The sequence below is a fragment of the Pieris brassicae genome, chromosome 4 (genome assembly GCF_905147105.1).
Source record: "Pieris brassicae chromosome 4, ilPieBrab1.1, whole genome shotgun sequence".
NCBI classification, from domain to species: domain Eukaryota; kingdom Metazoa; phylum Arthropoda; class Insecta; order Lepidoptera; family Pieridae; genus Pieris; species Pieris brassicae.
The window spans coordinates 19,748,888-19,763,491 of NC_059668.1; the positions used below are offsets into that span (position 1 = coordinate 19,748,888).

Consider the following 14,604-nt stretch of genomic DNA (forward strand, 5'->3'; position numbering starts at 1 on the left):
TATTGTAGCTTCAGAACTATAGTATTATAATAAAACAAATCTAAAAGCTATAAAATTTATTAGCATGTCTTATAATCTCAAAACATAATGTCAAATTCAGCATGAATTTTTATGGTAAATATATTTATATATATTTATATTAAATACAAATATTTAAATCATACATTTTGTTGTTGTTTTAAAGACCCCTCCTTGCACAGGTATCTTAAATATCTACAATGTATAGACAGTGAAAATTATTTTATAATAGGAACAGGAGTTACTTAAATACATGAACAAAACATCTTGATAAAGCTGCTTATTTGAGTATGACCAGAGTAAAAAAATAATCTAAACCTTAGCTGAGTATCTTTTATATTAAACTAACTCTAGCTGTGATATGCTTGTGTAGGGGTCCCATGTTGCGTTGCATACTAATTAAAAATCTTAATGATCATCGCTAAAATTAATTTTGTCTCTGAGATTTTTGAACATTGTATAAATTCTGCTTTCATTGCAGACATCACAATTTAGTTCAGTTTCAATATTTTCACTAGTATTTTGAGATTTTTCTTCAGAGCTACTAGCAACTGAGGGTTCATTGATGTTATTTAAATTAGATTTAACATTTTCTTTGGTACTTGGCTCTTCAGTGGAATCTTCTTTCTTATCTTGTGTTGGGTTTCCTACAGTATTACAAGATATTTCTTCTTTATTAAGTAATTGTTGAACTGTTATTATAGCAAACATAATTGCAACACCATAGTTAATAATGGATAATGAAAATGGTCCAAGTGCTATGATAAATACCGCCATTGTAAAGAGCAATGAAATTACTGCATCATAGAACTTTCTGAAATAGAATAAAGGTATTTTTATACTTATTGCAATTACTTAAAATTTTATTAAAAGTTATTTATTGGTATTTTGACTAGCCTCTAATAGCTATTATGGCATAGTGGGAATACAAATGGAAGTTCTATGTTTGAATCCTGGAGAAAACACACCTAAGATTTTGTACATAGCATTCAGGAATTAGTGGATATATTTTAAAGCTGTAATTGGAAGAGCTTATACGCTCAACAATTAAATTATAAAAATGTGTTAAGATTTATTTAAATTTATTTACCTTGAAAGACACTTTGTAAATATGTATTAGAATTACTTACAATTTCTTTTGAGGTCCATCCATTTGCCAGACAATACCAGAGCAAGCTGACATAAGCATACCGGTGTGGTAAGAAGTGTCAGGTGTTAATACCATGCTGTACCTGTAAAATATTAGTGCTACTACTCAAAATACAGTAAACATGATGAAAAGTTGAAAACCAATTAATCTGTATATTAAACAAAATTAATTTTTAAAATGCTATAACCAACTACACAGGCCAGTTTGACTTCAGCAAAAAATCTTCATAAAAAAGTGTTTTTATTATAAATTAAAAAGTACCCTCAATAACTCAGGAACCCATGGTCATAATCTAACCTCATTTATCATTTGACTACTAGGATCCTTTAAAAATAAAGAAGATCCAAATTCTAAGTAATCGGGTCACTCAAGGATTTAAAAAATTATGTAATTGATAAAGATCTGTTTGGAACTTAATTTTAATTTGAAAAATAATTTTATAAACTACATATAAATCTTCTGTGCATGTGTTTGTAATTAACCTCCTCCTAAATGGCTGGATCGATTTTGCTGAAATTTGGTTTAGATTGTATTTAAGAAATGTGAGACATATGTTTGTCAGATCTACTAGTACCATATAATTAAATAACAAAGGTGGCTTACTTAAAATTCCTTGCCCAAGTCAGTAGTGCTGGTATATTAACTAATGTAACACACATCCACATAAAGAATAACATCATATGGAAATTAATATTATTGAGATCTTCATCAACATTTTCTTTGGGTTCATCTATACAATCATTCTCAACAACTGCATTAGTAATCTCTTCAGTTTTCTGGTCTTTCAGTTCTTTATTACATGTCTCCTTAGTTTGATTTTTGAACATCTTACACACTCTACTGCCAATTTTTGCCAATAATTTATACACATAATCCTCCAAATATTCTTCATACATTTTGGAAATCTGCAAAAAAACATATGCAATACATGTGATAAACATTTTATGTAGTACTATTTTTTCTTGTTCCTTTATTACCCATATTAACTTTTTAAATAGCATTTAAACGCTGCCTATTGATAAAAAATTGCAGGTAAAGCAAACTTTACATGAGTATATACATATTATTTTATAAAAAGAATTGTAGATAACAATTTTAAAATAAATTAATTATTTAAAGAAAAATAATAAGCCCACAGGAACATTCTCAATTGATGTTAAAGAAAGATAGATAAAGTAGAGAATTAAAAATACAAGTACAATCTCAATTCGGACCACAACCTAGAAATGGAAAATGTCGAACCCTTCATAGAGAAAGAATGTTACATTTATTTATTTTATTTATTTACACTTCGTTACACTACAAAATAAAAATTAACATAATTAAATCAAAAGGAGGGCAACTGGCGGCCTTATCGCTTACGAGCGATCTCTAAGATAGGCAAGTAGTGCAAAATACATGTAATACACAGTTATTAAAATCATTTAATGAATGATAAAACAACTTGTGGCCGTTTATATTATAAAACTAATTAATTCTACCAATAAAACATTATTTCTGGAAACCACGGTTAATGTTAAAAGTTTCATACTTTAATCATATAGACTTGAAAGAAAATTTCAACATTTTCTTGTGTTTCGAATTTCGACTCTAACTCGCCTAGGAGAAGTTAGGTCGCTAGTGATTGCGTAATAAAAAAGTAACTAAATAATTAAGTTATTATTTTTAATTTAATAATTGGAGCTTTGGTTTTGTTAGGTCTGTCAATGCCAGAAGTATCGCGAGTGCGTCGCCGGCTTTTTATGAGCTACGCCTTTTCTTGAAGGACCCTTAGTCCATTTAGTTAGTAATTATGGTGTTAAATTATAATTGGTCCTTGCTCTCGCATACAGTGGCCGGAACAGGTTTAAAATCATTACGGTCTATAATAATGCTAGTAAGTGACACAATTAAATACTACTACGATTTCGTTCAGTAAAAAACATACCATAAAAGCGTAAAAAGCCGCTCCCGCAGTCAAGGCCGCAGCACCACACGAAAGTGGCACTGCGCACACTAGCGCCGCGCTCACCACTAGCGGAACTTTTTGGAGACCCGACGCCACTTTTTCCGCTAGTACGTTGCCACCGCGCCATACTATTCTATTAACATATTTCTCTATTTTAATATTAATACAGTGGCTCTACAGCCCAGTATTCATTATTTATAATGCATTTGTAAGAGTCCAGTCTGCACCAAATGACACCTTACATTGTTTTAAATTAATAAACGACCAAATAGAATCTAACCATATAGAAGATATAACAATTTATAAATTATCAATAACTACTATGAGTTACAGTATCATATTTATCTGTTGATGAAAGAGCAGTGTTGCAGCATGCAACCGTCATCCTTGAGATCGTGCGTTCGAATCACGGCTGTGCATTAATATAATTTTCTTTGTATGTGCGCAATTAGGACTTGCTCCTAGGGTGTCAGACAAAGAAGGCTGTCAAGTAGATGACTTGTCTATGAAATAAAAAAATAATAAGACACAGATACAATCTGAGGCGATGATCCATTCAGGGATGTAGCACTTAATTATTATTATAACATAGACTCGATTCTCAGCGAAACATTTTTTTCTCAAATATTAGACAAAAAGGATTATAAGTCAATATCAACGAAACTTCAAAATGAAAATGCTTACTTAAAAAGCAATCGATGAGCCAATTGTGATGAAAACACCATCACAGCAAGAATCCCGGCGGCTGCCACGTTCACTATACCGAGAGCCGTCATATACGCCGGCAGTACTAACAAAGACTTCGTAAAGTACTGAAGTTCCAAATTATTCCAGCTAGCATTCTCTAATATCATTGTCAATAGTGGCACCGACCTGAAGATATTTAATTTGTTATACATAAAAAATAGCTAAATATATAATAAAATATTTTGAATATAATTTAAATATTTTCTTAATCTTGTTTTTTATTTATAATTTCGCCTACACACTCAATAGCTATTTACCCACTCAAATAGCAATTCACTTATCGTTATCGCTCTCGTGTTACTTTGCAAACAAATGGTGACAAAACATTTTAAGACCTGTAAATAAAACGGTTACAATAATTGTATTCCTCATAGTCTTTAATAGTCATAACTAGCTTCGTTCACACAATGTTATTATCACACAAACATAGTTGAGTCCGTCATTACACAAAATTAGCGCCAAAATGTGTTTATGGTTAGAACATTGTGTCAATTGTCAAAAAAAACTTTTATTGTATATAGTGAAGGTCAAATTTGTTTTTACTTTTATGTTTCTTCGATACAAAAAGTCCCCTCTTAATTTGTATGCCGAGATATCGCGGGCTACTCGATTGTGAGGAAGTTATATGGGTCTGATTAGCGCTGCTCCCGACTCGAATATTCTCATGTCATTTTCCCCCGAGTAATATTACAAGATATTAATTTCTTACATATTTTATAAGTGCTTGATTGTCCTCGTTTTAACATTTGTGATGATTGAACTTTAAATGTTTTAATTAGTTGTCGTTTCTAATATTTGACATGCTAGGTAATTGGAACATTATATATTTATACAGATTGCGTATAAGACGCTCTTATCAAATAAACTCTGACTAACCAATTATTCATGGCATTTTGGCCATAAACCTGGCGATAGCCACTTGTTATCAACTTTATGATATTCCGATATGCACCGTATAAATATCGACAGAATTGCGGTATAGTATACTTATATATGATATGTATAATATAAATATATTGTTTTTATAAAATTTTCTATCAAGTTCGTTATGCAAGAACTGGGAACTGCCACAGGTATTTTCTTACTTAAAATCTTACACTGTGTAAGGAATTTGCCAAATTGTGGTCAAATATTAAAATTAAAGAATAAAACGAGAAGCTAAATTATACTCTACAGAGATTTTACGCGTAAATACTTTGTTAGTGGCATAAAATTTGACAGTTAAATATAGCGGAGTTTTTTGACAGTTCATGCTTTGGTATAAATAAATGTAGACTTACATAAACAAATTTAGATTTAATTTATGCAAAGATCTCTTTTACTATGCAGAATACTTACATTATTCCCATAATAGCCAGTCGGCTGAACACCAACACATAATATGGCATGACACCTTCGCTCATAAGCGCTGTATGTATTGAGACACAGGATCCATGCTCTTTCAAGCTTATAAGATTGGCCCGTACTGCTAAAAGTATTATGGCAGCCACATATGGGATTAAAACTGGTGAGTAATTACGAACCAACTGGGCAAGACGGTAGTACCAGCTAGCTGATATACTGAAAACAAAGTTTTTAATCAAAAAGTCATATTACCTATTCAAAATAATAAGAATTTTGCCAGATCATAGAAATCAAATCGTCTAATTTCTACAATATTCCATGTTCTTCTTCATTTATTGTAATATGTAAAATAAAACAATGGCGCTACAGCCTTTTAGGTCTGGGCCTCAGATTTCTGTATCTGTCTGTCTGTCTGACACACACCGTCGACTTTTTGGGTCTAAGGCAAGCCGGTTTCCTCACGACGTTTTCCTTCACCGTTCGAGCTAATGTTAAATGCGCACATAGAAAGAAAATCCATTGGTGCACAGCCGGGGATCGAATCTACGACCTCAGGGATGAGAGTCGAACGCTGAAGCCACTACTGGAACACAACACTGCTCTATTGTAATATGTATTGTTAATAATTATATATCGATGGCCAATAGGCTCTATGTAAAACAACCTATTAACACACCTTTTCGAAATCAGTTATAACACACTGTATCAATCGTAAATAAAATCGATTGACTTACCTAATCGTGAAGGAGCATTTCGGATCCAATAGGAGAGTGATTTTTACTTTCACATCTGAAGTCACGTTCGGGTTACTTTTGAAAAGCCTCAATTTCATCGGGGATCGCTTCAAGTGCCTAAAATATACAAAAAATTAATTGTTTTTTTCGTATTAATAATATATTTAAAAAAATTATGTCTAGAAATAAAGCTTTTGAAAAAATTCCACAAATAGTACCAATCCGGTTCGCAAGTACTTTCCATCTGTCCGAAAATATTTTAAAATAGACTTTCGTAGTAAATCGAACCGAACGTTTTTATAATCAATAGGAAAGATTGTCAATATTTTATATTTATTTGTTGATAATAGATTTGGGTATGTTTTATAGGTACGTGTAATCCTTTAGCTATATAGATTAATAAAAAGTATTCGTTTAACAATAACTTTAATCTATACCAGAAAGGAAAAGCCCTAATCTGGAACTACTATATATTAATAAAAATATATTAATTTTGTAGAACTAGGGATTTAATTCACAATCAAAACATAGCCTTAAACTCTTCTATGTCAAAACGTACTGACACATACGTGTCAAAGTTCGCGTTACTTTTGGACTCCGAATCTAACTAAACTAACGTACTAACGAAACCATGAAACTAAAAATTTGTTAATATTTTTAGCACATCTACTTACGTGAAATAGTGATAGTACTCGTTATTCTTGGCCCACGGAACTTGCATCTCAGCGGTCACGTGATACGCATGACACGTGTCAACAGGTTCCACATACAACAGGTACGCTTCGTGTACCGCATTTAAATCCGCTAAAATCAACTCGTAGTACACGCTATTCGGCTCAGTTTGTTGCGTTATTACGTGTTTTGTAAACGACAATGTAGACGGTAGGTTAACGACAATTTGACGTGATGCGTAATCATTTATATCAACGTTTAGAGTTATCTGTAATTCATATATCACTAATAAACATACGAAAATATCAAGTTATTAATTGAATTAGTCGTCAGAACACGGACTGGTCATGCTACCAGTGGTATACAGTATACACGCTTTGCCAGTCGTTGTATCCAATTTCATTAAAATCAATACTTGTATCTGTACTTGTATTAATATTGGAATAGCTATCTTTTTTAATCTGTTGAAACGCACTGATTGCGTCACAATGTACATAGTCGCTTCTAAATTTTGAGCGTTCCATTAGAGCTTCTGTTACACAAAAAACGTACAAGTCGATGGGACACTAGTGATGCCAACTCCTACAAAATGTTCCCCTTAAAACGAACTTAAAATACCCCTGAGTATCAATTAAAAGCCCTTAAGTTTTTGTTGAACATTGACAGGTAATTTGGAATATCGCTTGCCCCGTGGAACAAAGTCGTAAAGCACTATTACGCCTGTTTTAATGTTTTGTGATTTTTTGCTTCGTGCAAATGTACAATACATATACATTTTTCTAAAAAAAATTTGCACAATGTAAGTAATGCTCGGTTACGCAATCTTACATTTCTGATATAGATTGCAACAATCATATAGTCTTAGTTTAGATTGTAATTCTCTAAAAAAATCATAAAAGTTAATGCGACAGTGGTAAAACGCTTTTCCTATTGAGTCTAATTAGATAAAAAAAAATATACATTATGATTAAATTCTTAAAATTAGCTTTCATTTGATATATATATATATTAAATATTTGTATATGTAATGTACTTAGTATCAATAGCAAAACCTTATTCTATCTTTCCTGGAAAAAAATAAATTTTGCTTTTACGACTACGTTCCCCGGGACAAGCGATATATATCATATATACATTCAAGTGGTAAAAAAATTTGATCTTGAAGTATAATATATTTTATATATTTCAGTTATAGTCACTTGGAGTTTATATTCGGTTTAGTTTGTTGGCTATGATTCTATGTTTAATAAGACTTGTAAAAAATGGTGGGTTTTTAAGCATCTGAATCCCCCCTTAATAGGTATTTTTAGGTGGTACATTCAATATATCTTGGGGGAAGGTAAATTTGGAAGGAATACTCTTAGTTGGCATCACTGTTGCACACTAGCTTTTAAAATATTGGAGTTTTTATAGTTTGGTCTAAGTACGTTTCTGACTACCCAAAACGAATGTTTCAATATAAATTTCCTGGATTAGAGGGTTCAATTGGTGAAGATAATTATTACTATTCATTAATTACAGATGTAAGTAGTTTAAACAGTGTAATTCGTTAACATATTTACAATGGCATTTGTGTAATTACAGAATAAATATTTACATCTGTATTCATATAAAATTGCTTTTATACACAAGGGCTTCCAAAGCTAAATTTCGATAGTTTTACAAATTTAGCGCTAAGCTTTTAATATATTATCCTGAATAGATTTGGTAAATGAATTTTAATAAAATTTTAGAATCAAATAAATTATTTTATTGTTTCATGTATTAGGGAGCGTTCAAGTATTGCGTCACGCAATTTTTGGAGATTCTTCCCCCCCCCCCCCATGAAACGCGCCGTAACGTTTTCTGTATCCAATAGTAAAACCTTTCGTACCACCCCCAGTGACTCTCTCTTTATACCTAAAACTTACCATTATGTGGTGTAAAGTATTGGAAAGTGGAAAATAATATTAACACTAACGCATAATTCAATCCCCGCCCCGCATCGTAACGCTTTACAAGAGACCCCCCCCCCCCCCCTTAACTGTTTGATAATATAAGATATGTACATGTAATTAATATAATACATACCGGCTTTCTTGTTGGCGAAACTTTAACAATAACGTGAGTCCATTCGGGATATTTTTCTATAATACTGTGCAAGTTAATTGTGGCCATTTTCCGTTTTACTTCAGTGGCAGAACCGCTCCATCTACTTAATTCGCTTAGCGACATCGCTGTTTTACTGGATATTTTTTTTCATTTCATTATACATACAAAATAATATATCGTGTCGATGTTATATTAAAAAAATAAAGATTGCGAACATTCTTACGGTGTGAGGAATTTTACTTTTATTGGTATTGGCTTTAAAACTTTAAGTAGATTTACGACGTTTCGCGTGCTTTACAGCGTGCGTGGTCACGGTGACTGAAGACAAAAGGTGTTAAATGTCTAAAGTATCACAGCTGTAGAGAAAGTTGTGTTATCTGTATTTCGAGTTGATATTGACTAAAAGATGACGGGGTTTTGCAGAAATTACTCACTGTGTCCTGTATTTTCGCGGATTGTTTGCATTGGGGTTTTACGCTTTAAAGCACGCGAAACGTCGGAAAAAATTAAATTTAAAATTATGTAAATAATGATAAGTTTATAATAATAATACATAGTTTCAATCCGGTTAACATACACATTATGTTTTTTTTTAAATCACATGTTTTTAAGGTCTGGGCCGCAGATCCATATAATAGACTAGTGGGCGATCAGGCTCCTGTCTGACACACGCCGTCGACTTTTTGGGTCTAAGGCAACACGGTTTCTTTACGATGTTTTCCTTCATCGAGCGAATGTTAAGTGTGACAAACGTGTCAAGCGCAGGAGGCAGATCGCCTACTTGCCCATTAGATTGACCAATAATCATGAAACAGATACATAAATCTGAGGCCGAACTCTAAAAAGGTTGTAGCGCCCTAACTTTTTTTTATGTAAATAATATATAAAATACATACCAATATCTGTATGTACTATGAATTTCCTTAGCGTTACACCCAAAGAGCCATTCTTTGTCATCAACATTAACAGTTTCAATGGCAACAAATCGATTTTGCGGAAATGTTACAAGACGAATCATCAAGTACGTAGTCCTGAAAAATGGTAGTGCCTAGGTCATATATATATATATGTGTGTGTGTATAATATTATTTGTATGGCATCACCCTGCAAACCATAGAGCATTTTTCCGATATAGGCAAGTAGATACTGGTAACCTGACCTGTCGTTGGTCGGTTCTAAGGGTAAGGAGTCATAACGAGACTGCCCGTTTGCCATCTGTTACATAAAAGAATATGGGACAGGAGTCAAACGAGTAGGCTCTTTGAATGAAATTATAACCGCTGCTTATGGGGGTGTGTTCCGTCCTATTAGGGAACGGTACGCTCTTTTCTTAATTCTTATTTCTAAATATCAGACAATCCGTAACACATGCCGATGGTTATGTCTTTAAAGCAGAAGCGTTCAAAGAAATGATTGATCATCTTTAATGATATTTAATTGCCGCCCATATATAAAGGAATAAATTCTAATGTGTAAGAAAGTACAAATCTTGTATGAGGAGGAATTGAGTATCTATTTCCATTTTACTTAATAAAACAAATAATAAACCTCTTGCAACAATCACCTTAGAACCTAAAAGATTTTAAGCCATGTGTGCCATTACGATAAATACCTAGACATGAAGACATTGAATGAAGAAAATGAAATGAAAATCTATATCTTACTTCAGTTCTATATAAGTTCTTCGTGAAAGTTTAAACTTTCTAATCAAGACCGTATGTGCAATAAAATAATATAACTTACGAATAAAGTAAAAATTTATCAACCCTGCTGACAGTAGTCATAAATTTGGTTCTGACGCAATACGTACAGACTAACTAAAATAACGATTACTCCACATTAATAGGGTTTTGGAGAATTGCCAACTAACCGAAATTTACCACGTCAGTTGGAAATTTTTAAGTTCATATCACTATCACACTATACATATGACGTTAATTTTAACTTTTCGGCAAAATAAATTTATCAATAAAAATGTTTTAATTTGAAATACTATCAAGATCAAACACACCCAATGTTCAATAATATATAAAAAATATTACCTGTCAATCTCCGGTCTAGATATTTGATAAATCCTTCTATTATCTTCGTACCAAAATGCGTCTGATATCATATTAACATTTGCACGCGATTTCTCGCTCAAAGTCATTGAACGGTTAGCCTTAAAGAGAAAGTATATTGAAAACTTTATAATGATTTTTATACGGTGCCTCCAGTATCCTTCGACGTCTCAGTAATTTTCTTCCCTTTAGTACCAAAACCTCACTGGCGCAATCTCTCCTCCTGCCTTTACTGGACTACGCCGATGCCTGCTCCTCCGATCTTAACGAGGAATTGCTAAATAGACTGGATCGTCTCCAAAATTTCTGTATCAGATTTATATTCGGTCTAAGAAAGTACGATCATATCTCTGCGTTCCGTAAGCGGCTAGGCTGGTTGCCAATTCGTCAGCGACGCGATGCTCATGTTCTTCATCTCCTATATTCCATCCTGTTCAACCCTAAAACTCCTTCCTATCTCAAAAATGATTTCAATTTTTTGGGAGCCCATAACTATAGCTTACGCTCTTCCGAAAATTATACCCTTGAAATCCCATCTCATAACTCCTCCTTTCTTGGCGATTCCTTTAAGGTCTCCGCAGTTAGGCTATGGAATTCACTTCCCGTCCCTATTCGCTTAGCTCCTTCTTTATCTTCCTTTAAATTTCTTCTGTACAAACATTACCTGTCCACATCGTATCCCGAACTTTCTTACTAACTACTAACTGACGTGAGACTTATCTTAAATTATCGTGATTTATGTGTCTTTTTACTCTTTAATGTATCTTTAATATTTTATTCCTGTTTAGTTTTGTTTAACAACTGTGTATTACATGTATTTTGCACTACTTGCCTATCTTATTTAATACATTTATTTTTTTCTTTACTCACAGTGGTTGCCTGGAAGAGATCGCTCGTAAGCGATAAGGCCGCCAGTTGCCCTCCTTTTGATTTAATTATGTTAATTTTTATTTTTATTTTGTAGTGTAACGAAGTGTAAATAAATAAAAATAAAATGATTTTTTATATACAGTGGATTTCGGTTATAGAGCAGTGTTGGCCTAGTAGCTTCAGCGTGCGACTTTCATCGCTGAAATAGTAGGTTCGATCCCCGGCAGCGTCAGGCACAGACGGCTGATCACCTACTTGCCTATTAGTTTAACAAATGATCATGAAATAGATACAGAAATCTGAGGCCAAGACTTAAAAATATTGTAGCGCCATTGATTATTATTATCTCGGTTATAATGATCACCACTTCGTTGTTATATCCGGATATAACAACAAAGGATAAACTGCGTTTCTACTTAGAATATCACTTTGTAACTGAACCATAAGTTTAAACTCCGAAAAGTTATATATGGGGTGTTTATAAGAATCTGTCCGCGAACTCGGCGCTATACCCAATCGCTATAATCATATGAACTTTGTACTAAACTATGCTTTAGCTAAGTGGTAGCTTCAATGAAGGTCATACAAATCTAATTTTGATGTAAAAAACTTTATATATAGCTTTATTTCCAAATATAATATATACCAACGCTGAAGGGTGACATTTCTGTCTTTACAGAAAGTTGTTACTATATTGTAATACTTGTTCTATTACTATTAGAGTAAGAGGAGTCCGGTTAGTTGCAATGTTTTAGGAAGTTTGAAGTAAAATTGAATGACTTTACAAGGGACAACAGTGTTTAGCAAATTGGAACGGTCATGCAAGTCCACCTAACAACATTATCAGACCTATCTATTATCATATCAATTAACGCACCTACCACAAAATATTGTAGCGATTTCACTTGGATATGTTCATAGTTATCAGTAATTTGATCAGTCCTTGTATCAATGATATCAAATAGATAGCGGTTTATTGCCAAAACTAATTGCTTGCACCAAACCATACTGATATGATCTGGGGATACCCATACTCCTGGAATTGCAGTTGCCTAAAAAAAATTTAACTAAAAAAGTTATATTTTTATAATATGCCGTATATCACAGAATATTATTACATTTTTGATAATAAAATAATATCTCACTCTTAAAAATTTAAAACTGTTTAAAGATTTGCATCAATTGTAATGTCATACTTCCACTTCAAATGAAATATCTATTTGATCATTCTCATGTGTTGTCAACAATCAGCTTATCTAAAGTACTTACCAAAGTATTAATATAACTGACATTTGATGATGTTAACCCTGCAGGCACTAAAACATCTCTAGGGCCACTGCCAAAACTAATTAATAGTTTTTTATCTATTATTTCTTTATTTGGTTCAACATAAAGTTTCCATTCCAGATCCATTAACTTGTAGAAATCATTTATAGCAGTATCAAAGTTTACAATTGGTGCTTCTAATGGAGCTGCTAATGTTATTGCAATATTTGTTGTATTTATTGTACTTGGGTATGCTAAAAGCCTTTTAGCTATGACTCCTCCCTGCAATACACTTACAATTACTTACTGCTTTATTTCAGTATAAGACATAAAAACTCTTGTATGGGTACTTTACCATTGAATGACCAATTAATATCACAGATGATGGAATTGATTTAGTGTATTTGTTTTTATATAGGCTTAAAATTTTGGAAACACAAGCTGCTGCAAACTGAGTTTGGCTTTGAAGCACTCCTCCATAAAGGCCAGACAACTCCTCATTATAGCTTACTGAAAATTTGCAATCAAAATGATCTAGCAATAAATGTTAAAAAAATTAGAATTAATTTATATATTTCAAATAAAAATCTTACTTGTGAAGTAATCAAAATGGTTTTCATAGCCATTAGATAAAGCTTTTCTTAATGCTACTGATGCAAGAGATCTTGCTTGCATGTGACTGCCAGAATTTCCAGGCAAAAATAACACAGGTACACCATCAAACCTGAGGTTGATAAATAATATTTATTTGCTAAAGAACTGACTTTACTTATTCTATTTACTTGTTATTCCAATTAAAAGATGATTATTTAAATATTGATAAAATATGATCAACTTTGTTTCTTACTAGTTAATAAATCATGTATAAACCATTAAAAAAAACTTTTTACCACATCTTCCTGGCTCTTTCGGTAAAACGACCTTCACTATATGTGTACAAACCATATTGTGGATATAAATTACTTTCGACCATGGATATACGCTAGAAAGTAAACAATTTTGAAATGTATTTAACTATTAGCATAATTCTGTATAATTGTTCATGCATTACTCTGAAGTCTTTTCTATTCATTTTTTATTTACAATTGCAAGTTTTGATAATAATATATAAAGATTAAGACAAATTATTTTGCTTACCACGAATTGAGGATATTCGAACATATATGTCATGACACAATAATTGTTTTTATCACTAAAATTCACATTAAGAATCCCCATTAAATAGAATAACAAGAAAAGAAAAGAACCAAGTTGAAAAATACTGGCGCCAGCCCATTTTAGAGATATCATTGTATGGCATTAAATACTTTAAATCATAATAAAAAATTCAAATTTGAAATATCTAAAAATAAGTTGACTTATAATTTATATAAATGTTATTTTAATTTCTCAGTATAATACATATTATTATTTATCACCATAAGAAATAACCACAGATGAATTAGATACTAGGGCTCCCACGACATGCGAATCAGAATTCAGAATGCGACTACGAAGTACGAACGACTATTTCAGTGAAATAACAAATTTATTACTATTGTACAGATTACAAAAGAATTTTACGTATATGTACCAATCACAAGCTAGGAAGCACAGGACAAATAGAGTTACTAAAGTAACCAGAGAACTTTAAAATTTCAATGGTCCATTTTTTAATTAGATCGAATTTTTTCCAAGATAGTGAGACTCAATTTTGTAACAATT

The 14,604-nt window shown here is 32.2% G+C and overlaps 1 protein-coding gene across 1 annotated transcript; it reads right to left on the bottom strand.

Moving 5' to 3' along the window:
• Nucleotides 1-43: 43 nt before the first annotated feature.
• Nucleotides 44-14,409, bottom strand: LOC123708173 (GPI inositol-deacylase). The gene is made up of 17 exons (XM_045658716.1): nucleotides 14,038-14,409; nucleotides 13,791-13,882; nucleotides 13,494-13,624; nucleotides 13,256-13,410; nucleotides 12,904-13,182; nucleotides 12,516-12,686; nucleotides 10,747-10,865; nucleotides 9,601-9,735; nucleotides 8,684-8,837; nucleotides 6,616-6,881; nucleotides 5,942-6,058; nucleotides 5,202-5,423; nucleotides 3,801-3,989; nucleotides 3,096-3,249; nucleotides 1,772-2,073; nucleotides 1,149-1,250; nucleotides 44-832 (listed from the first exon to the last, which is right to left on the bottom strand). The coding sequence occupies exons 1-17, from the start codon at nucleotides 14,188-14,190 to the stop codon at nucleotides 427-429; spliced, it is 3,147 nt and encodes a 1,048-aa protein (XP_045514672.1). The 5' UTR covers nucleotides 14,191-14,409; the 3' UTR covers nucleotides 44-426.
• Between the last annotated feature and the right edge of the window lie 195 nt (nucleotides 14,410-14,604).